This window comes from Fukomys damarensis, unplaced genomic scaffold (genome assembly GCF_012274545.1).
Source record: "Fukomys damarensis isolate Sample0158 unplaced genomic scaffold, DMR_v1.0_HiC HiC_scaffold_37, whole genome shotgun sequence".
NCBI classification, from domain to species: Eukaryota; Metazoa; Chordata; class Mammalia; order Rodentia; family Bathyergidae; genus Fukomys; species Fukomys damarensis.
The window spans coordinates 62,581,710-62,605,261 of record NW_022900949.1 but is presented as its reverse complement, the minus strand read 5'-3'; the positions used below and the strand labels follow the sequence as shown (position 1 = coordinate 62,605,261).

The 23,552-nt window shown below is 39.6% G+C and overlaps 1 protein-coding gene across 2 annotated transcripts in view; it reads left to right on the top strand.

Annotated features, from left to right (window-relative positions):
• The window catches only part of Kcnab1 (potassium voltage-gated channel subfamily A member regulatory beta subunit 1), a 394,129-nt gene that overhangs the window by 339,123 nt on the left and 31,454 nt on the right, over nucleotides 1-23,552 (top strand). For both annotated transcript variants that reach the window (XM_033759846.1, XM_010636911.3), the window contains exon 8: nucleotides 5,506-5,592. In XM_033759846.1, the coding sequence (XP_033615737.1) occupies nucleotides 5,506-5,592 (87 nt within the window). The remainder of the gene's footprint in view (nucleotides 1-5,505; nucleotides 5,593-23,552) is intronic.

Below are 23,552 nucleotides of genomic sequence, written 5' to 3'. Positions count from 1 at the left end.
AAGATAGGCTCTCAGATATAGAAGATAAGATTGCAGTCAACGACCAGGAAAAGAGAGGTCTCTTAAAAACAGTAAGAGATCATGAGAAATCGATCCAACAACTCCTAGATGATGCAAAGAAGAATAACATAAGACTGATAGGAATACATGAAGTAGCAGGAGAAAATACAAATGACTTAAAAAAGCTGTTTGCAGAATTAATGACAGAAAACTTCCCAAATAGAGGGGAAGAATTTGACATTCAGATAACTGAGGCATATAGGACCCCAACTAGCCATGATCAAAAAATATCTACACCTAGACATATATATAATAATCAAGATCCCAGAAACACAACAGAAGAACAAAATACTACAAGCAGTAAGAGAAAAGAAACAAATCACATACAAAGGAAAGCCCATTAGAATCACAGCAGACTTTTCAACACAAACCCTTGGGGCAAGGAGAGCCTGGAATGAGATATTTCAAGTACTAAAAGAGAACAACCTCCAACCTAGACTGAGGTTTTGCTTTGTTGGAAGACTTTCTTTTTATTACTGATTTGATCTTTTTACTCATGTTTGCTCTGTTCAGGTTTTCTATTTCTTTGGGCGGGGGGTACCAGGGATCAAACTTGGTTCCTTGCGCTTGTTAGGCAGGTGGCAGAACAACTGAGCTAAATCCCTGGCCCCAGGTTTTCTATTTCTTAATGATTCACTCTTAGTATACTGTAGGTGTCCAGAAATTTATCTATTTCTCCTAGATTATCAAATTTTTGGTGTGTGGTTGTTCAAAATAATTTCTCATGATTCTGTTTTGTCTCTTGAGGTTTTTGTTGTTGTTGGTGGTGGTGGTGGTTTTTTTGTGGGGGTTTTTTGTTTGTTTGTTTGTTTTTGTTTTTTTGAGACAGGGTCTCTCTTTGTAGTTCAGGCTGGCCCTGAACTATACAGCCTAGATTGGCCTCGAACTCACAGCAATTCTCCTTCCTCAGCCTCCCAAGTGCTGGGATTACAGGTGTGGCCACCACGCCCAGCTTCCTCTTTTTATCTCAATCTAGATGAGGATGTGTCCGTTTTATCCTTTTTATTTTTATTAGTGCATGTCTGCAGTACGTAATTAGTACACTCACCCTGGAGAATTGGTATATGTACATAACACATCTTAATTCTTTTTGTGTCCACTTTCCCTCCTCTCTGTCCCTCCGCCATCTCTTTAATTTTTTTTAAAAAGAAACTCTGTTTTGATCTTTTAATTTTTTCTTTTTTTCATTTATTTCTGATCTTTATTCTTTCTTTCTGCTTTCAGTTTGGTGTGCTCTTGTTTTTCTAGTTTCTTGAGGCTCACGATAGATTGTTTACTTGAAGTCTTTGTTGTTGATGCAGATATTTATTACTGCAATCTTTATGTACTGCTTTTGCTATATCTCATAGATTTTGTTGTGTTCCCATTATCATCTGTCTCAAGAAAATTTTCAGTTTACTTCTTAGTTTCTCCAAGTATCTACTAGTGCTCAGGAGCATGCTGCTTAATTTCCACGTACCAGTATAGATTCTAAATTTTTACTTATTATTTTCTAGTTTTTATAATATTGAGGTCAGAAAAGATACTTGCTATATTTGGTGTTTTAAATGTACTGACTAGTTTTACAGCCTACAGTAAGATCTGTCCTGAAGAATGCTATACAACCTGTTGAGACCATGTATTCTGCAGCTGTTTGGATGGGACATTCTGCGGATATGTTAGATCATTTGGTCTAGGGGGCACCTTAACTACTGTTTCTGGATGATATGTACAGTACATTGCAGAAAGAGAGGCATTAAAGTCCCCAGTTACCCTATTGGAATTGTGTCTCATTTGTGCCTATTAATGTTTATCTATTTAGGTGCTTTGATATTTAATGACCGTTTATACATATAATTGTTATTTCCTCTTGGTGAACTGATCACTTGATCATTATAAAATGACTCGCCTTATCTCTTTTTACTGATTTTGATTTACAGTCTACTTTATTTGATAAAAAATATAGCTTTCCGGAATACCTTTTTTCATCTCATTACTTTGAATATATGCATGTCCTTACAAATGAAATGAACTTTTATAAGTAATATATAATTGAGTATTTTTAATTTTTTTAAATTTAATTGAGACAAGGTCTCACTATGTAGCTCAGTCTGGCCTTGAACTTACTATGTGGCCTAAAATGGCCTTGAACTTGCAGTCATCCTGCCTCAGCCTCCTGAGTGCTGGGATTACAAGTATGTACCACCACACCTAGTTTGAGCATTTTAAAAATCTATTTAGTAATTATATGTTTTTAATTAAATAAATCAATCCATTTACATATGAGATATTGATAGGTAAGGTCTTACTACTGCTGTTTTATTACTTATTTTATAAGGTTTGGGTTTTGTTTTTGGTTTGGTTTGGTTTTGTTCTTTTTTTTGCAGTTCCTTCTTTTTCCTCCTTCTCTTTATCTTCCTTTGTGTTTAAGTGATTTTCTCTAATCGTATGTTTTGATTCTTTGCTTATTATTTGTGGCTATCATGAGGTTAACAAAGAATCTCTTAATGGGTTATTTTAAAATAACAGCAACTTAACTTTGCTCATAAAGAAAGAAAACAAAAAAGAATTTTAACTCTATACTTTCATTCCATTCCTTTCCATATTTTGCATTTTTGGTACTCATATTTTCTTATATTGCCTATTCATTAATATGTTCTTACTATTCTTGTCATCATACTAAAGATGTGTCTTATGCACCATGTTTATATAGAGAATTCTAAATTTTTCTATATGGTGAGTTATTTTGCCAGTGAGTTTTACACTTCCCAATGTCTTCTTACCCATTAGTGCCCCCTTGTTTCCATTTGCACAATTCCTTTTGGCACTTCCTATTAAATAGGTGTTGCCAAGTGTGGTGGTGCACACCTGTAATCCCAGCACTCGGGAGGCTGAGGCAGGAGGGTCACTGTGAGTTTGAGACCAGCCTGGGATACACAGTGAGTTCCAGGTCAGTCGCAACTACGTAGTGAGACCCGGTCTCAAAAAAAATAAAATAAAATAAATAATTAGGTGTCATGGTGATGAATTTGGCCTTTGTATGTATAAGAATGTCTTTATGTCTCCCTAATTTCTGAAGTACTGTTTTTCTGGGTACAGTACTCTTGGTTGACAGGTTTTTCCCCCTTCGGCATTGTGAATAAATCATCCCAGTTCCTTTGAGAAGTCTGCTGTAGGGTCAATTAAAACATTCTTATGTGTTCTTTCCTCTAACTACTTTCGGATTGTCTCTTTGGGAGTTTGATATGACCTACGCCAAGTAGGTTTGATTCAGCTGAATCTGATGGATGATCTTTGACCTTCCTTTACGTAAATATTTGTGTCCTCCCTAGATTTGGAAGTTTTTCTGTTATTATCTCTTTGAATACATTTACAACTCCTTTGGCATTCTCAAGACTTTTTGAAAGTCAATGCCTGAGTATTTGTTCTTTTATTATTTTCCCGAAGTTCCCATGAGCTTTCTTTATTCCTTTTCATTTCCTTCTGTGTGTTTTTAAATAGCTTATCTTCAACTCACTGATTCTTCCCTTTGACCAATTCTACTACTGATGCTTTCTATCTCATTCTCATTTTACTTATTGTACTTTTCAGCTCCGAGACTTTCAAAAAACTATTGCGATCTCCTTGTTAAATTTTTCTGACCCGTTACTGAATTCTCTGTGTTTTCTTGACATTCACTTAGCTACCTTAAAATAGTTAAATTCTCTCACTGAGAGATCACACATATCTATTAGCTTACAGTCCGTTTCTGACACCTTATTGTGTCTGTTAAATGATGTCAGGGTTCTCTAAAAGTTTCTGATAATTGTTGGCAATCATTCTCCGTGCACTGAAGGATTAAGTATTCATTCCAGTCCTTATAATTGTTGTGTTTTGTGTTTTTCTCTTCCCAGAAATTCCAAGCAGGCTGTTTGTCCTAACCCTAAAGTCAGTGCCACTATCTGAGCACTAGATGGCACCCTAGGCCCACGTATGCCACAAGCTGACGGTCACTGTGTTGTCACTGCTTCAGTAATAGAGGGTGCACCTAGCCTAAGTTTGTTGCAAATCTGCAGTTAGTGTGCTGTATGAGATGAACTAGTTGTGCCTAAAGAGGGTAAAGCAAACTCACTGAGTCTGCTACTGTCCACTGGCCAGGCTGGGCCCAAACACCTATCTATAGCCCCTGAATTCTGCCCACCCCGCATTGTGCTTCTCCCTAGAGGTCCAGACCTGGGCACCAAACACTGCGTCCCTTCCAGAGCCTTCAGCTTACCGAGACCACCGAAGCCCAGAGGCAGGACCAAGGCCCATGTTCCCCTGGCCAGCCTGATGCTGCAGTTTCTGGCCTGATGCCGCTGCATCCAATCAGAAGTGACATCCATTTCAGCAGAGCTGCAGGTTTCTGCCCTGTGCTGTCCCTGGACACTAGCCGGCTTCTGCCAGGCAGCACTAAGTTCCAAGTCACAGTCCTACACTTACTTCTCTGCCATAACCCACAAGCAAGTAAAACCTTTCTCCAAGCTGCGCTGCCCGAGGTTGGAGGAGTGAGATGAAGGCGGATGATACTAAGCTGGGCGACCCTGACCTGCACATCCTCAGGCACTGGTGTAGCTTAGGCCTGTGCCACACTTAGAAGTCATGAGGCTGGAATAGAAGTCCATCGAATTAAGGCTGCAGGTTTTTAACTGGCCCTGGGTGGATCCAGAGGCTTCGTCCATGAGCCCTGTCTGGGGGCAGGGGCTGTGAGGCACGGTGAAAATGGCTGACCAAGTTCTGGTTTCCAAGTCTAAGACCACACTTAATTTCCTTTTCTTCCCCAAACAGGAGGCATCTCTCTGTAGGCTGCTTCACTGCTTAGAGTTGGGGGAAGGATAAGAAAAACCCCATATTCTTTTCTACCTTCTTCAATGCAGATTTTCTTATTATGCTAAAATCAGGTACTACAACCTCTCATCTGGCTTAGCTCTTGTGAAGGTAACTTCATGTGTGGGCATTTTGGTGTGGTGCATGGCAGAAATCCCAGCACTCTGAGAGGCTGAGGCAGAAAGATTGCGAGTCTGAGTCCAGCTTGGGCAACTTAGTGACTTAGTGGGACCTTGTCTCAAAATTTAAAACAGAAGTCTTTAAAGGGCTGCCAATGTCGTTCAGTGTGAAGGCCTTGGGTTCAATCCCCAGGAGGAGAGAAAACAAAAGTTGTTCTAATTGTGTTTCTGCAGGTAAATGATCACTGGAGCATCTTGCTCTGTCTCCTTCAATGTATTTTTAAAACTATTTCAGTTCTTTTTTTTTTTTTAAGTAAATTCTTCAGGGAAACCAAACTTCAATTCTTTCCAAAAGTTTTTAATTTGGGGGCGCGGGGTTCCCGGGGACCAAACTTAGCACCTTGCACTTGCGAGGCAGGCTGAAGAACCACTGAGCCAAAGCCACGGAATCAGATCCCGGGCCCAACAGTTTTTTATTTTTTCCCCCTGCTTCTGTTCTCAGGACTGAAAGGCTCCCTGCAGAGGCTGCAGCTGGAGTATGTGGATGTGGTCTTTGCAAATCGTCCAGACAGCAACACCCCCATGGAAGGTGAGTGAAGAATATTAATAAAAGATTAAAGAATTATTGTAGACCTATTCTACTCACAGTACAAAATGAAATACACTTAGGTTGATTCGACTGGATATGAAAAGTAACCTTTGATCAATGCTTTTCAGCCTATTTACCTTGTAAGCCTGTATTGTGTATCCTGTATATTCTCCTCCTCCTCCTCCTCCTCCTCCCTCAGGTTCTATTCTTTGCACCTGAAGGCACTGGGTTTAGGTCCTACTGGTTATAGTGCTCATGTTTTCCAAGTTCATTTCACTTTATAATTTCATCAACTATCACTTCTCATCCTTCTGGCAAAGGTCAAATGTGTGATTTCACCACCTAAAACAATAAACTTAATTAGAGGGAGAGTTTATAACCAAGACATCAACATTTTGGAGTGAGTCCTCTGAGGGTCTTTTTATTTCATGATGACTCTAAGTCTGAGAGTTTCCAACCTGTAGTACCAAATGCTTAAACGGTGCCACAGCAGAGGCGTGACAGGAGTGACAATCAGGGTAAGACTGTTGGTTGTCGACCCTGAAGGAGCTGCAACATCCTAGTCCTTTTCAGTTACAACTGTTAGACCACAGTTTCAACTTCATCCTGTGGAAGTTTTTAGAATATTCCTTCAACTAGATTTTCTGCAGCATACATTTGTTTATGAAACCCTCTTAGGATGTTTTAGAAAGAGTGGCTTGCAGGGACACATTTCTTAAATGTTCCAGTTAACTGAGGCTTGGAATCATTGTTTATATTCACCTGCGATGACTACAAGTAGAGCTATTTGAGTATAAGAACAGGAATATTTTAGTTGAGTTATAATATGATATTATCAGTCTTCAGATAATAATATAATTCATATAAAATTAAACTAAAGTTAATTTTTATTTAATAATCCAAAAGGTAGTCCGGGCTGTTGTAATAAATTGGGTTCTGAGAGATTTATTCTTGCTATAGGATTATAAACGTTATGGAAAAGCATAAATGATTAATGTATGTACAAATTTTTCTAGGTTAAACTTCTGAGCATATAAAATGTTACAGAAACTTCTTTGCCATTTTATTTTTTGCTATTTTTCTTCCCATTGATTTCTTTAGAAACTACATAGAACTGTTAAATATCTATTACCTATCTATTTATATCTTATTTCTTCCTAGAGTTTTCTGCATTCTTGATTCTGGAAAATTAGGAGTTTACTATAAAGTGGTATCATTGTTGGTTATTCTCCATTGAAATGACATAAGGACCCATGCCTTTTTTGTCAAAGCCAAGATTAGGTGTGTGATAAAGCAAATCAAAATACTTTATCAGTACAAGCATTGCTTATTGGAGAGATAAAGTGTCATGCAATTCTGAAAGACAGGGGAAATCAACACTAAAGCTAGTCAGCAAAAATGTCAAAAAACGCTATTTAGTGGGGTCTATGAAACACTAAAATTGCTTCACATTTTAAATGCCTAGTGACAATTTCTCTTTTTTGGAAAAATGACTTTGGTAATTACACCATGTGCATGGTCAGGACAGAACATCTGAAGTTTTTCAGGAGTTTTCCCCTGCCCCCACAACCTTACCTTTAGTTTTACAGATACATTGCAGTAATATTTTAGAGTAAACTTGCATATCAATGAAAGGAAGGATATAATAGAATCTCTCAAAGAAAAAACTTTGCTTTAAATATAGAAGGAGGAAATTCTCAAACTGCAACACTAACAAGGCAATGTCTTGGCTGGGCATAGTGGCACATATCTGTAACTCTAGCTCTCCAGAAACTCAGGCAGGAGGATTGTCAACTTTGAGGCCAGTCTGGGCAACTTAGCAGACCTTGTCTGAAGAGAGCTAGGGATGTAACTTAGTGGCAGCATAATTGAGGCACTGGGCTCAATCCCCAGTACTGAGAAAAAAAGATAATGATGTCTCTTATATAAACTCTGATTATGTCTTGAACTTTATTAAAAGGAACTTTTAAGGTGTTTTTTTAAAAATAGATTGCAGCTATCTGATAGTTTGTAACTACAGTATTGTCTAGCCTCTACTAGAATCAGAGAAAATTCATATGTTCCCTAACTTTCTCATATAAAATTCCATTTAAAAAAATAGGAAGCTCTTCTATAAGGAGTCATTGTCCAAATTACAAAAGCATAATGAAGAGTATCAAACAATGAAGATTTGCCACTTTTGCAAAGGATCTGAAATATGGCATTCAGTAGCCAGCTCAGCAGCAATTGACCACCTCCTGTTTGGAGTGTAGCCTGCTCCTCCTCACCTCCAAGGGGAAACCTACCCCAAGCAAGCCCACTGAGCTCCGAGCTTGAGTCTTTTTAGAGAACATAGCAGGGATTTTCATGGGCAATTCTCACATAGGACATGTTCCAGAGCGAAGTAGTTTCCATGTGAGTTTTCTCTACCTTTCAGAAAGTATGCACTGTACCCTCAAGCTCAGTAGGCTTATTTGTTCCAAAGTAGATTCAATGGAAATGTTTGAAACTGGTGCCTGGGATCATTCTTGCAATTAGCTCTTTCTACTTTACTGCAACAGAGGAAAGTATTAAAATGGGAAATAGAAATAGAAAATGAAGAGACAAGGGTAGCCAGATGGACTTGGGCACATTTGTTTCTCAAAAAATGGGGTGGGGTGGGGTTGTTGTCCAGGCTATTTCTAGCTTTTATGTTAAGATTCATTTTTTAATTATTTTTGTAAGTCATGTGTATGTGTACATAAATGAAAGTTGTACATATGCAATGAAGTCTACTTGAAGATGGCTATTAGTGTTTCTGAAAACAATATATAAGGTAAATGCTACACATAATCAAAACTGCTCTTGAAAACCCCTTAGTAACTGTTATTCAGTGTTACTCTAAAGCCTTTAATTATTGATTCTGCTTTTTCTCCAGAAACCATCATCAAATACTTATCCAGTCACTTTTTTTTTATAATGACATGAAATTCTTAAAAGCACTCACATTCTTTTCCTGTTTCAGCAATCCATGTTGGCTATTTTAGGCTCCTTTGCTCCCATTTCTGTTTAATAGAAATGATACAAGAAGAACTGCCAAGCACATATTGTTTAATTTCCATACATTAAATCTATACATGCTAAAACTATATATCCTCAGCACTGTAGATAATTTCAATTGGTTTCATCCTTTCCTTCTTAACTCCATGTTAACTTTTGATTTTTCTGTGGCATTTATTTTAAACCAAAGGAATCTATGCCCTTTTCAAATGAGAGCCTGGCCACCTCAGTACTAGATCTCCTCTATCACTTATTACCCTCTAAGTGGATACTACAGTCTCTGCCACTAACCACACAAATGTCAAGGACCACGTGTCTGCCTTTGGGTGTCTCTACGGGACATTTTAAACAACTTCGACCTAAATGTGTTTAAAGTCCCATTCCAAACGTACTGTCACTGGATAAAGTGGTAGGACACTTCATTTGTAACCTGCAACACTACAGAATACAATCAGATAGTTTAGGGCTATGGGAAGATGTTCCTGACATAGAGGGGCGCATGTCTACTTTTTCTTCTGTCCTTTTTTTTTTTTTTTCCTGGTTTACTTAGTAGAAAGTCACTTTTCTTTTGCAGCATCTGCCATGCCATCTGTCTCTGCCACAGTATCTGGCGACCATGGCATGTTTTCCAATCCTACCAAAAAAAAAAAAAATCAACCCCATATCTCATTTCTTCTTTCTTTTAACACTGTGTCCCTCCACGTAGAATCATTGACCATTTCTTGTGTTCTATGAAGCTCAAATTCTTAATTCTGTCACTTTCCTAAATCCCCAAGGTGAGTTTTAAAATCTTCTCTCCAACCCACTAGATAAGAGAAAGCTCAGGACAAGTAAAGTCATGTGGGACATGGATAGACAGAGCATTTGGGTGCTTGGGGAATCTGTGCTAGAAGGTGTTGGTTTTGGCTTTCTGTCGTTCTCAAATGGCAGACTAATTTCACTGCTCCAAAGAGGAAGTGATTGAGGGTGACCAGTCAGAAAAGAAGGCTATAAAGTGTATACCACTTGTGAATAGCAGCAGAAAGGACTATTTTAGTTTATATGGCTCTTAAAATTTGTTGATCTGAGTGTATTAGAATTTTTCAGTTCAATTAATTTTAATTCATTTTTAATTTTAAAAAGACCTGAAGTTGAGTCTTCTTGCTTTTCATTTAGAGATTGTTGCTAAAACTAGTTAATCTCTTAGTATTCCTGAGTTGCCAAATAATATTCCCATACTAATTACTGTTCTATTTATTGTTTACTTCTTACAGATTAGTGTAGACATAAAGCGATTTAAATGTCTCAATTTCAAATAAGAATCAAAATTAGCTTCATTTAATTCCTATAATATTAGGTCAATTTCTAAGCCATTTCTTTTAGTGTTGTCACAGGCAAACAGGAATCTGTGGATATCCAGAAATCTAGGATATCTAATGACAACTCAGAAAATGCCAAAAAGCAGAAATTATTGCAGCACCTATAAATTATCAATAGTTTATCAATTCCAGAATACTAGATCATGTATTTAACTTTTCAAACTGAAGTTTTCAGAACAAAAAATGAAATCACCTAAACCCAAGTAATATCTTATAGCCACAACAGATCACCCCTTCTGCCTTCTTTATCTTTTATTTTCTTCCTGGAAAGCTGTCCTCAATGTGTCCACAAAAACATAATAGCAGGAAGAAATTTTCTGCAAGTGTGTAACTGAGTAGTTCAACAGAAATGTAGTGAAGCCATATATGCAAATTTATTTATGATATATTTGACATTACTTTTTCTTCATACCAAGTCTTTGAAATCCACTGTGTACACTTTGATTCGGACCAACAAATGTCATGTGCTCGATAGCCACATTAGCTACTCGACTCGACCACATAATCTAACGGAGCCCCAGCCACCAGTGGGTACTCAATATTTATTGAATAAACGGATGGCTAATTGAATGAATAATTGCACAAGTGTTTGAATGATTGTACGCAGTTCTAAAGTTGAATGGATCCAACCCCATTTTTCTCTACTTGAAAACTTGTCTGTTTCCTATGTGTATAAACATCCTGATACCTGGTCTAGCTCAACATATTTCAAGGTGATATTAAGACAGGCAGTTTATTGGCAAACAGACCCAGGTCGCTCTCACATCTCATTTCTTCTCATCTGCAATAGCAGTAGCATCCAGATGCTGGCTCTATCTCCAGAAATCTCACGGATACTGAAATAAGCAGCAGTGAGTTGGGGGATAACTCTGACGGTAAAGGTGCCCTTCAGGATCTCTCCACATCAAATTAAAACTATTTAACACATTTCATTTATGGCCCTGGCCAGGATGCTCCTAAGGGCCTCTGGTGTCCAGCAGATCAATTTAACTTCCTGGCTTAAAAGGCTGGGACAGCTGAGTTTGCAAGAAATTCATACAGAGAAAGTGATTTTCATATTCAAGATGAGCCAACCTCTACCAAGCCTGTGGCAAAAAGAAAATGTGTTCCAATTTTACTAAATCAGTTTTCCCATTTTAACTATGAACTCACCAAAACTTTTACAGATAAACAAACCATGTCATGAAAAAAGAATCCATTTCATTCATCCTAAAAACAATGGGGGTGTGGGGGTCTCTTCAAGTTGTTTACATCTCTGGCTCTGCTTTTTAGATAATTGTGTGTTTTTGCCCATTGTGGACTTCCACATTGGAGCAATATTTCTGCAGAGTGGACTGGGCATAAAATGGACACAGCTTGAAACTGGCTTTGCTACCAACCTGACTTTGTCCTGAAATCCTTCCTGTCATTTAATTTAGTCACAGATTTTCCAAGCTTAATCTGCTCAGTCTGAAAGGCAATCTTGTATCTGTGACTGTTTTCATAGATGTCTCCAGAAAAAACTCAGGATTAACTCATTCAATTGCTATTCATTGAATATCTGCTTTGTGCCAATCACTGTTCCAGGCACTGGGAGAAGCAGAAGTTAATAAATCAGGCAAAAATCTTGCCCTTATAGAAATTACATTCTTGTTGAGGAGACAGATAAGAAGTCATAAAGATATATAGATAGCGACACTGTAATAGTATGGAGAAAAACACATCCTGGGTGAGGGATAGGAAATTACAGGGGATAGATTTTAGATACAGTTCTCAAAAAAGGTGTAAGTGAGGGAAGGATATAAGGGAACAGTTTGGTCTTCCCAAAACAGAACACACAGGGGCCAGGGATGTAGCTCAGTGGTTCCGCCACCTGTCTGGCAAGCACAAGGACCCGAGTTTGATCCCCGGTACCAAAAAAACAAAAACAAAACCTGCATTCCTTCACAAAGTAGAACATATATGTGTTTAGAGGTAAGCCCTAATTCAAATCCTCTTTTAGTTTCCAGCTAATTTCCACTTGTCTAGGCGAGTTATTGAACCACTCTTGTCCTTCATTTCCGTAACTGTAAAATGAAGGTAATACTATCTACTCTATATAGTCATTGTGAGAATTACTATTTGCTTAGGATGTTACCTAGCACGAAGTGGATATTTGAAACGTTGGAACTGTCATTTTCTGGCTATGGTTTGCCTAGTCCAGGCTGTGAATTTTTTATGTAAGAAATTACCTTGATGCGATGGTAGCCTACAAAGACTCTCAGGTTATCCTAAAGGTCTTAAGAAAGAAAAACTCACACAACAAATTAAGATGCATGAGTCACAAGGTTTGTGAATTCCATTAAAATACATAATGAGAAGAGGGAGTTAAAACAGGGCAGAGCACCTGTAGGCGGAAGGACGCAGCGACCGGAAATCTCAGGACACGCACTGCTCATGCAGCCTGTTGTTTCACCACCCCACTGGCTCTCCTCACGGTGGCGAGGAGTGGGCGTGACATTTGAGCAAGGGAGCTCAGCAGCCTGAAAGTGCCTTGGTGCAACGCACATCTTCTCTTCGGAAAGACTCAGGAACAAGTCCACCTGGCCGTTAGCCGTAGCTCACCAGCTGGCCGGAAACCCAGCCAACTAAATCACCAATGCATAACTGACTGAAGACCTCATCACGTTTTCGTATTTCTGGCGTATTTACTGTGTTTCTAAAATACTCGTGAATGTGTTGTAGATCTCACCTTTCCATCCCTCCCTACATTTTCTTCGGTCTGTGGCTACTGTGACTCAGTGCTTACTAATCCACTTAGTTTGACTAAGAGAGTTATATAAATGCTGCCTAAGCCTCACAAGCTCCTTGCTTGTCTGACTGGTATCATTTATCCTCCATCGTTTCCCTTACTTTTTTGAGCAAAACCAAATACTCTTAAGTAACATGGAAAAGGCACACTACTGAGTTCATTCTGAGTTGTTGACACGCTGCCTCAGGTTTGAAGAGTCTTCAAGGCCTGCTGAAAAATTTCCCAGAGCTAACAGAGGCCCACCAAGTTGTGAATGGGGATCATTTTGATGTACATCTATCAGGAACAGAGCCCTGGTTAACAATTTTTTTTCATACGAGGGATCTAACTCAGGACCTTGCACTTGCGAGGCAGGCCACAGAGCTACCGAACTAAATCCCCACCCCAACAAGTTTTTTGGGTTTTTTTGTTTTGTTTTGTTTTTTTAAGCCGGGTATGGTGGCACACTCCTGTAATCCCAGCACTCAGGAGGCTGAGGCAGGAGGATCCTGTGAGTTCGAGACCAGCCTGGGCTACATAGTGAGTTCCAGGTTTTTTTCCACATGGGTCTCAGAGAAAAAAATAGGAAGGAGCTTTAGAAAAACTACCTCCACTAGAGCATTCTGAAAAGTTAAAATTGCCAAAGCTGTAAAAAATATGTGAAGAGCTGGCTTAAAAAAGAAAAACAAAAACAAAAACATATATTCCAAAAACCAATTTAAAGTCATCTGGTCCTTTATTTTATGCTTTTGTTGGAAATCACATTCCCCACCCTCATCCCACAAAGTCCTGGTTGGAAGGGACAGCTGGAAAAGGACGTGCTTGTACTATATTCTATCCCTTTAGCTAGTTCCTCTCCCACCCCCACCCGCTTTTCTTTTCTTCGTATCTTCACTTAATAGTGAAGGTGGGAAGATTCAAATCCTAGCCTTAGAGAGACACAAAAAGATAAGCAAGGTGGGTCATTTGTTTGAGGCCTATTATAACTCCTACCAACAAGTCTCTAGGCCTCGCAAAGTTTCTCTTGTTTTTTCCTTCACCTGTTTTTAGTTAAGAATAGAGAGAGAGGGTGGGGGAGAGAAAAAAAAATGAAGGTCGCTTCTGCTCACCCAGCTGCCAGGTGAAAATGGAGATGCTTGGTGTTCCGAGGCTGTGGGCTGTGACTCATGTGCACTTCCTTCTGTGTGAGTTGTCACAAGGCTGAACTGTATTCCAAAGGCCCGTAGACTCCGTCTCAGGAGAATTTACGTCTGTAAATTCCTCCCTGGCTGCAGCCTACCTGCAGCACCGTGCACCGGAAGTGACGGCTAGCACGCCTCCCCGTGGAGCTCAGGGGTCTGCACAGGTGGGCTCTGAACGCTGCAGCCTGCGGATTAACAGCAGCTCAGTTAATGGAACAGCAGAGCCACCTGTATCGCTGCTGCTCTAAAATTCTCAGTCAGTGGGGATAAACAAATATCTTTCAGCCTCTTTCATACTTTCTGTACAAAAGAATTAATTAGAGGTAAGAGGTTTTGTTCAACTCCTCCTGGATGTTTAACATGTGTGGTGAAAATATACAATCCAAGAATTAAAGTGCTAGTCTTAGATGTGGGAACCTGGCCGCGTTACTAGGGCTTTCTGCTTCTCCAATTTTTCATTTATAAAACGGGAAGAATAAAACACTATGTTTCCTAGCTATTTCCAACATTGTTGAGAAGATAAAAGGAAATCATTTAAACGGAAATGTTTTATAAATCATAATGCCTCGTACAAATATTTTGAGGTGGTTGTTGTTGCTATAAATGTTTGCATAATAAGATGCAATCATGGAAGTTTTAGCTAAACACCAAGACATAACTGCAGTGAAATTTTAGAGTGAGGTGACGTCTTCACTTCTACACTTTTGCAGGGAATGGGAACTGGAGATTTAGCTCAGTGGTTCCGCCACCTGCCTTACAAGCTCAGGGTCCCCAGTTCAATCCCCAGTACCAAATATAAATAAATAAATAAACAAAAGGAAATAGGTGAGAGCGGGCTCCGTGACTCTTTCATCCTCCAAATTTTTATTTTGAGAAATTAAAAATCTACAGAAAAATTGAAAGAATAAAAATCCAATACTCCTCATCAACATGTATCACATTGTGCTATATTTTATTTATATTTTATTCTTAACCCTGTGACATTTCACGAATAAGTATTTTCTCCATTATTTCCTAAGAACTAAGGTTCCTGTATATGACCATGGCATAATCATCACACTCAAAAAATGTAACCTGGACACACTACTATTACCCTAATAAGCCATATTCATATATCCTACTTAGTTACCATTTCTTTCTAATCTGAAGTAATTCCTCCATCTTTTTTCTCTCTCTTTAATGACACTGACTTTTTTTTAAGGCCAGGACCGTTGTTTTGGAGATGCTTTCTCAATGTGGATTTATCTGATGGTTTTCTCATAATTAGACTAAACTTAAGCATTTTTGGTAAGAATACTATGCAGGTGCTGATGGGGCTTCTCAGTGTCCCGCTGCAAGGGCCCAAGGAGGTACCTGTGTCTCATTATCGTCCGTGATAAGGGTGGTGGTCTCTTAGGGTGACGTCTGCAAGGGTTTTCCATAGGATGGCGTTTCTTTTACTTTGTAATTATAAATAACTTACGGTGTGGTTCTTTGCAACTATGTGAGTAGCCTAGTCCCCCTAAACTTGAATTCAGCATTCACCTGTGATCCCTGCCTACATCAGTCATTACGAGGCACAGTGCAACTTTCATGGGTCCTGACCCTGTGAGCCCTCTCCATGTACTAGCTGGCACTCTTCTATCGTAGAGCATTCCCTTTGCCCCTCCCTCACTTCCAGCTCTGGGACTCTGGGGCTCCCTCACTGGCTCCAAGAATATAAAGACAGGGCCGGGGATTTAGCTCAGAGGTTCTGCTACCTGCTTCGCAAGCGCAAAGTCTCGAGTTTGATCCCCGGTACCAAAGAAAAGAATATAAAGACTGAGAGAAAAGAGGAGAGAGGATCTATTGAGAAGCACAATCTGAAGGAAACTGTGCTGTGACCTGCACTCACACCCAACAGGGCAGACAGCTGACCCTTCACTACAGCTCTGCCTGGGGCGGGGGATTTCAGGGCCGCTAGGTTCAAAACATAACCACTAAGCTGAGGAGACAGTGGCCTTGAGGGTGACTCATACCTAGAAAATCTAGAGGTGGAGTGAGCCAGCCATCTGCCTTAATGGCACAGCGGGTGAGCACTGTCCTCCTGGGAGCGACAGGGAGGGCATCTGTGAGGGCGGCCTGTGTGAGGTGGTCTTGAGGCTCATCCTCCAGGACCTCCCAGAGGTTCAGGCTGGAGCCAGGAAGACAGGGCCAGGCGGGCGAGGCGGTGTAGAAAGTAGGGAACTAGAAAAAACAATGCTTCCCTGAACATTTCCCTCCTACTGCAGCTCCCAGGTTGGGAAAGGGAGAAGTTGAGCTTGAAACTTTGATAGAAATCTATAGAGTGTGTTTAGGACTTTATAAACTCAAGACAGTCTGGTAGCTAAAAATGGACAAAAAAGCTGTGGGATCAGCCTGAACTTTCATCAGGGCCAAGGGATACTTCTCACCAAATGTGAAGGGCCAGTAGGTGATGCAAAATAAAGGTGGATGACTATACTATCTTGAGTTGTGCTTGTTCCAAATATTAGTTATACATATTTTAATGCCTAATATTAAATCTAACAAATTACACATGCAAAAAAATTAATTCTTCCTATTAGTTTGAGAGCATAAATTTCTTCGCTTTGTAAGAAATACCATTACATCCAATGTAATTGTAAGTTCAGGAAAGTCTTTGTGAGAAAGATTTAAGTCTCCACAAATTACAAAATAGGGCAGTCCATCACTTGTATAAAATGTATACAGTATCGGGCCAGGGATTTAGCGCACTGATGCTGCCTCCTGCCTTGCAAGTGCAAGGTCCCAAGTTCAATCCCCAGTACCAAAAAATAAAAAAAATTTAAATAAAATGTATACAGTATATACAGACATTCCTTATATTCTACCATTACTGTACCCCAGAAACCCTCCCAAAGAATCTGAAGACTTTTGAAAGTGTCACTTCTACTACTGTGGGGAATAACTGTCAATCTTCAAATACTGAAAAACATTATATGTCATAAAACCTCAAACCTCCGCAGTTTGGAATTTACCCATCCTTTCTAAATGCATCCCTCTTTAAATTTTATTTATTTGCTTAAAATTCTGGAAGGGAAGCTTGTTTTTTGTACTGGGGATTGAACTCGGGTCCTTGCACTTGCAAGGCAGGTAATGGAACCACTGAGCTAAATCCCCAGCCCAAATGGAAGCTTTTTTGACTAGCTTCAGTTAACCAGTCATTGAGAATTGGGCTGGGGATTTAGCTCAGTGGTTCCGCCACCTGCCTTGAAAGTGCAAGGTCCCCAATTTGATCCCCAGTACCAAAAACATAAATAAATAAAAACAAAATTAATGATAATTAAGTAAGATACTTTTAGACTTAACATTTTCAAATCCAAACATAGCCCCAAACTTAGCTACACAAGAAAATTAGTTTGTTATTTTTAAGGACTAAATGGATGGAAGGGATGGTACAGAGAACCAGTGGGAAGGGAAAGACAGCTTAGTATTACCGATGCTCTCCTTTTAATGGGGAGAAAAGGAAGGCACTGTATCTTAAGCTTTGAAACTAGAAGCACATTTGGTATCGGAACAAACCCCAATTACCACCTACAATGAGTATTTTTATCTAATGAGACAAGAGAAAACCACATCTGACACAAAAATTCACATAAAACTTAATAGAAATCAAAAGAAGGATATATAGAGCCCCAAAGGAAAAATTTGGGAAGAAAAAAAAGATGAATTTTTCTTTCCCTTATTCATTTCCCCTGCTCCCTTCCTGACAAGATCAACTATTTTAAGAACTTTTCTGAAAAAAAACCCACAGAATGCATTTAAAGTGTCATCACTTGGCGCTCAGGCTGGCTCAGAGAAGAACATGACAGAAAACAAAACACTCAGATCCCAAACCTGGATCGTTCATTTATTCATATTAAACTAATACTTATTTACTGTCCATTACGCGTCAAAGCATGAGTGGGGCATACAAAAGAACAAAACGAACAAGATGCCCACTCTTGTGGGACATTTGCAGAGGAGATGGAAAACAAGGAGTAAAACAATAAAAAGTTAAATTATACGGAATATTAGAAGATAAAAGGTGTTATGGAAAGAAGAAAAACTAAAACAAGGTAAAGAGAATGAGACTTCTCAGGCAGTCAGGGTGACGATGGGACGGGACTCAAAGGGCACGACTGAGAGAGCACTTAGGAGACTGCTGAGACCAGGAGCATCCTGTGCCATCTGAGGCAATTCAAGGACACAGTGTGGCTGTCGCAGAGTAAGGAAGGGAAAGTACAGAAAGAGATGAGTTGAGGTAATACAGACCAGCTCTTTCGGGGGCCCTCGGAATTTTGGACAAAGAACTGATTTTTTTTTTTTTTTTGGCTTTGTTTTGTTTTTGACATAAGAGTCTTGCCTTGTAGTTCAGGCCAGCCTTGAACTCACTATGTAGCCCAGACTGACCTTGAACTCACTGAAATCATTTTCTCAAGTGCTAGGAGTACAGGCCTGGGCCACCACACCTGGCAAGTGATGCGTTTTGATTTGCATTTCAAAAGAATCACTCCATCCTGAACTGTGAAAAATTGTAAGGGGCAGATGTAGGAGAAAGGAGGGCGTCGTGCTGAGAAAGGAGAGTGGCAATCGATGTGAGACAACAATGACTCCGATGAGAGTGCTCGCCAAGGCACTGCAAAGGGAGTGGAGTGTGAACAGAAGAGTCAACAGAAGCTCCTGATGGACTGGCTAAGGGCGCGAGACAAAGAGAAGAGTTGCAGAATCACTCTGAATCACTAGAAGGATGGAGGTGCCATCAGCTGACACACTGCTCCGGTGGAGCGAGCTGACCGGAAGATCAGAAGAATGGGATTAGTCATCTTGAGTTTGTAATGCTGATTAGCCGAATGGAGATGTCCGGTAGGCAGTTAAGACACCACTGGGATGGAAAGATATAAATTTGGGAGTTGTTTGCATGTAAATGGTGTTTAAAATCTTGAGAACTGGTAAAATTACACAGGGTGTAAAAACAGAAAGAAAGGAAATAATGACTCAGGAACTATGGAGGACTGGACCCCAGGGCTTTCCAACATTAGGCTGGGAGGAGGAAAAGAAAAGTATGGTTCCCGAGAAACAGGTAAAGAGAGCGCATCAAGGGAGAAACGATCAACTATTGCTGGTTCAGTAAGAGGAAGACAGACTGATCCACCTGTATTAATAATGGGGAGATGATTAGTCTCTAAGTCTCAATCTTCTCTTCTGTAAACAAGTGAGAAATTTTTTGAACTTAAGAGAGCAAAGTACCAAATAAACTAAGGGCAAGGAACAGAAAGAGACAATCTGTGATGAAACACAAACACCTAGAAACATGGAGCAATACATAGGAATATAGAACAGGGATCAAGATCATCACTGACTTCACAGAACTGAGCAAATATTTTTAAATCTGTACAAATGAGAAACAAATTAATACGCACCATTCAACCTCAGGAATAGTTCAGGTATTAGGAACACAAATGCCACAGAAGACAAGAGCGAAGCAGGTAGTTGTCTAAACGGCCGTGCAGAGCTCTTTTATTGAGGCACCTTGACCCCAGGTCCTGCCTTTCCCTTCAAATGATGGCACTGACTGGAGAGGGTCACTTGAGAGGCTACACAGAGTAAGGTGGAGCCAGGCTACAAAAAAATTAAAATTAAAAGTGATTATAAAGCTTGAGACTCCAGATCTCCCGCTCATGTTGAGATCACCAGCAGCCAGGTCATATTTTTCTTAGGAGCCAGGGATTTAGCTCAGTGGTTCTGCCACCTGCCTCACAAGCCCAAGGTCCTGAGTTCTATCCCTGCTACCAAAACAGAAAAAGAAAAGAAGCAAATATTTTTTGGGAGTAAATTAATTCTCCTAGGAAATTTCTAAAAGGTATTGATATTATCACAGAAAAGCAGTGTGAAAAAACTGCAACTCTCCTAGTTATTTTCACAGTGATTTACACTAATTGGCAAGCATCATTAAGTACAACTTTAAGTGCCTCCCTGTTAAACATGAACAGAAGCCCAAGGATCACCTGACAAAGCAAGCCTCCAACATGAAGAATATAGCTCAAATAAGTAGAAAGGGGAAAAAGTACAGCAATGCAGAGAGTCACAGAAAATTTCAAAGAAACTATAATTTATATACTTGGTTAAATAAGAGATAGTATTTTACACGGAACAGGAACAAGATGCAAGAGAGAACAGGGACAACACAGAATTGGGAAAAGGTCTTAAAAGTTAAAAATATAATGGCTATGATTTGTAAAATCAATAAAAGTACTGGATATTAATGTTGAGGAAATGTTCTAGAAAGTTCAGGGAAGAAAAGTATGGCTAATGGAAGTGAAAAGCTAAGGAAATTAGGGTTCTGTCCAGGAGGTCACTCACTACCTTTTCCAGATCCGAAATGACTCTGGATTGAAAGTGCCCCCTGAGTATCCAGCACAGTGAGCAGAGGGCCACAAGGATATTGTCATGAAATTTCACAAGTGAAAATATCAAGTAAAGTGTCCTAAAGCATTGCAAAGAACTAATGCCATGCACATGTGAAAGACCAGAGTCAGGATTACTTAGGGATTCCCAGCAGCAACATTAAGACCCTGAATACCACGAAGCAGTATCCCAGTGCTAAACAAAAAAATGTGGGATAAATAACCAACAAAAGGTGAAGAGATAATGCCATTTCAAGTTTCCCGTCTTTCAAACGCAGTTTCTCAGAAGCTACCAAACTGAGAGAATAAAACCACAAAGAGAAGGGCCAAGCATTTAGCTCACTGGCACCGTGCCTGCCTGGTAAGTGCAAGGCTCCGAGTTCAGTCCTGGTACTGGGAAAGCCACAAAGAGGAAGCCATGGCCGCCAAGTCATTAAGGAGAGAAAAGATTTCTCAGGCAATGGAAAGGGAAGTGATACAGCTGTGCAGCAGCACAGGGAGAAGCCAGCCTAGGCAGAGGCAGGAGAGTACATGGTTAGGAGCCGGGGAAGAACCTCAGAAAAGGGAAAATAAGGGAAACTAAGGGGCGCAGATACAAACAGACAACAAGTGGGAGGATGAAGCAGAGACAAGGAAAAGGACAAGGGCGTTCCAGGGCAGTCCCGTGGAGAGGGCCTGCCTCCTCTGCAAGCTCCTGCAGCAAACTCCGCTGTCCACTCTGCGGTGAACTTCGTATTTCAATATGTAGAGCAGTCAGTACTTTGTTTTCAAATATTACAGGATTAGGAGCTCCCCCTTACCTGATGTGCCCTGTCAAAAGCTGAAAAGCTCATATTCTATTATGTTAAACGTAAACGTTGCCTTTGGTTACATCCAGACACCTGACAAATGTACATAAGCACAGCAGTGCCAAAATGGGTTTGGTGCTGCCAACAAGCTGTAAGGGGAGAAGCTTTAATATCATTAGACTTAAGATGGCATCTGCGTCCAGACATCTCCCATGGCAGCACCAGGAAGGAAGGCCAGCTCCACACTATTAAAGGAGCAATAAAGATTGCTTCCTGTTAAAGCGTGAAACGAGATTTGCCAGTAGAAAATCTCATTAGGGCCAATTTTTTTTTACTCTTATCAATCTCTGCCAAATTGCTTGCTTTATTCTTTCATCCACAAGACAGTATTCCCTTTAAAATAAAGAAAAAAAAACTGTTCCAGGAAGCTGACACACAGACAGTTGTGTAAATAAAAAGCTCCAGACAGGATAATAGAATAAGAATCTATGTGTCAAGATTCCACATCTGTCTGTCTGACCAATAAGGATGACATTAAAAGATCAAAAATGTTAGACTGAAGTAAGATGTCTATAATTCAGTAACAGATGCTCCCTAGTATAAAAATAACTTCCACTGTTAATGGGCTTAGGAATATTGAAATATTAGATGCCACATAGAACTGGCCGGGTTTAGCTGAATTGATTTCAGCAGCTCAATAAACATTTGGAAAACTGGTCTTTAGCTAGTATTTTGCCTAATCAATTACCTTTTGATGTGCCCAAAGGCTGATTTATTCAGCTGATACAAATATTGCTAATCTTCTATGTGCTTCAACTAACATAATAAAAAGTATAAGTATGAAATATAAATGTGGATGAAGAGAAATGGAAAAAGGTTATTTTGCTTTGTTTTGTTTCAGCATGGAGTTAGTGGATGGGGCTTGTTTTAGAGAGAAAATTCAACACCAGTTTATGTTTTCATCTTTCAGAGCCTTAATTTTTTTCAAACTCAAAATGGGAATATAATAATACCACCTCATATGGCTGCAGAAAAACATAAATGCAATAATGTTGGAAAAACTCCCAGCACAGAGCTCAGCACATAATAGATACTCATTAGTCAGCTCCCTGTCCCTCTGTTGCTGTGTGGCTCAGGAACCCTGCTCACAGGCATCCCCCAAAGGACCCAATTCAAGCACAGTGGAAATTGCTGGTTGCCTGTCCAGCAGCCCACCCGCCCCAAACTAACCCAGAGCAAGGCTGGCTTCAGGTCCTCCAGAAACTCTCCATCACAAGCCAGTCACCCCATCCACCCACCTCTTTGGCCAAGTCACTGGTTCACGTGACAGAAGGAGCCCAGAGCGAATCTCAGGAGTCTTCCTTGGATGATGAGGCAAAGGACCCTGGTAAATACATACAAGAAAGCTCCACCTCAGCTCTACTGACAGCCATCCTAATGCCGTAAGAGAAATCACCTTTGGGATAGCAGAGCAGTTACCAAAAAAAAAAAAAAAAAAGGTAGTCCTCAGTAACTCATTGGAACAAACAATCTTCAAGTGAACATAACGGTACCCCCAGTGACAAGAGGGGATAAATCCCTGGTACAGTTTTAAGGAATTTCAACTGAGTTTTCCATAACCTACCTTCACTAAAAATAAAAACCCTAACTGATACAACATGAAGTTAGAAACATCCTTATTGTCAGTTAAAAAAAAATACAACCCAAAAACTCAAGAAGCTCAAAATAAAAAGCTAATAAAAAGCAGAGAACATCATTGGACCTTTTTAATATGTTATAATTAAACAAGGAGAATTTATAACTTCTCTCAAGTCTTTCTATGTATTGTTGATTTGGGGGTTTTGTCATATACCAGAATTACCTTCTACTGTAATATAAGATTTTATTCAGCTCTTCTAAAATCAAGATAATTGGTTTTATCAAACAAACCTACATGGCAGGTTAATTTTCTTATTTTTCTGCCTACATTTCAAAGATTTTTTATTCTGGTACATTCATTATAAAAAATCAAATTATTCAAAATCAGATGTTCATGGAAATATTATCTATGGTAGTAATAAGCAATTGGTAACACCCACTTTGAAAATTTTCTAGTTCAAAATTATTTTAACCATGTTTTATGATTGAATTTGAGAGGCTTAACTGACCATATACCAATCCCTGTACAGTAGCAGGAAACACAGCAGCTGACCCCATACAGAGATAAGACAGCTCCAACCAGGCAGATATCCTATGCCAGGCACTTCCATTGTGCATCTCTGATTTCTAAAATACATAGAATTGGGCCGGGGACTTTAGCTCAGTGGTTCCTCCGCTGCCTTGCAAGCACAAGGTCCCAGGTTCTATCCCTGGTACCAAAAAAAATTTTTTAAATAAAGTATATAGAATCATTTTTAATATAGGACATGAGGAGTAAATGAGTAAGCTCTCAGATTCCTCTCACTGTCCTCTTCATAAAAGGG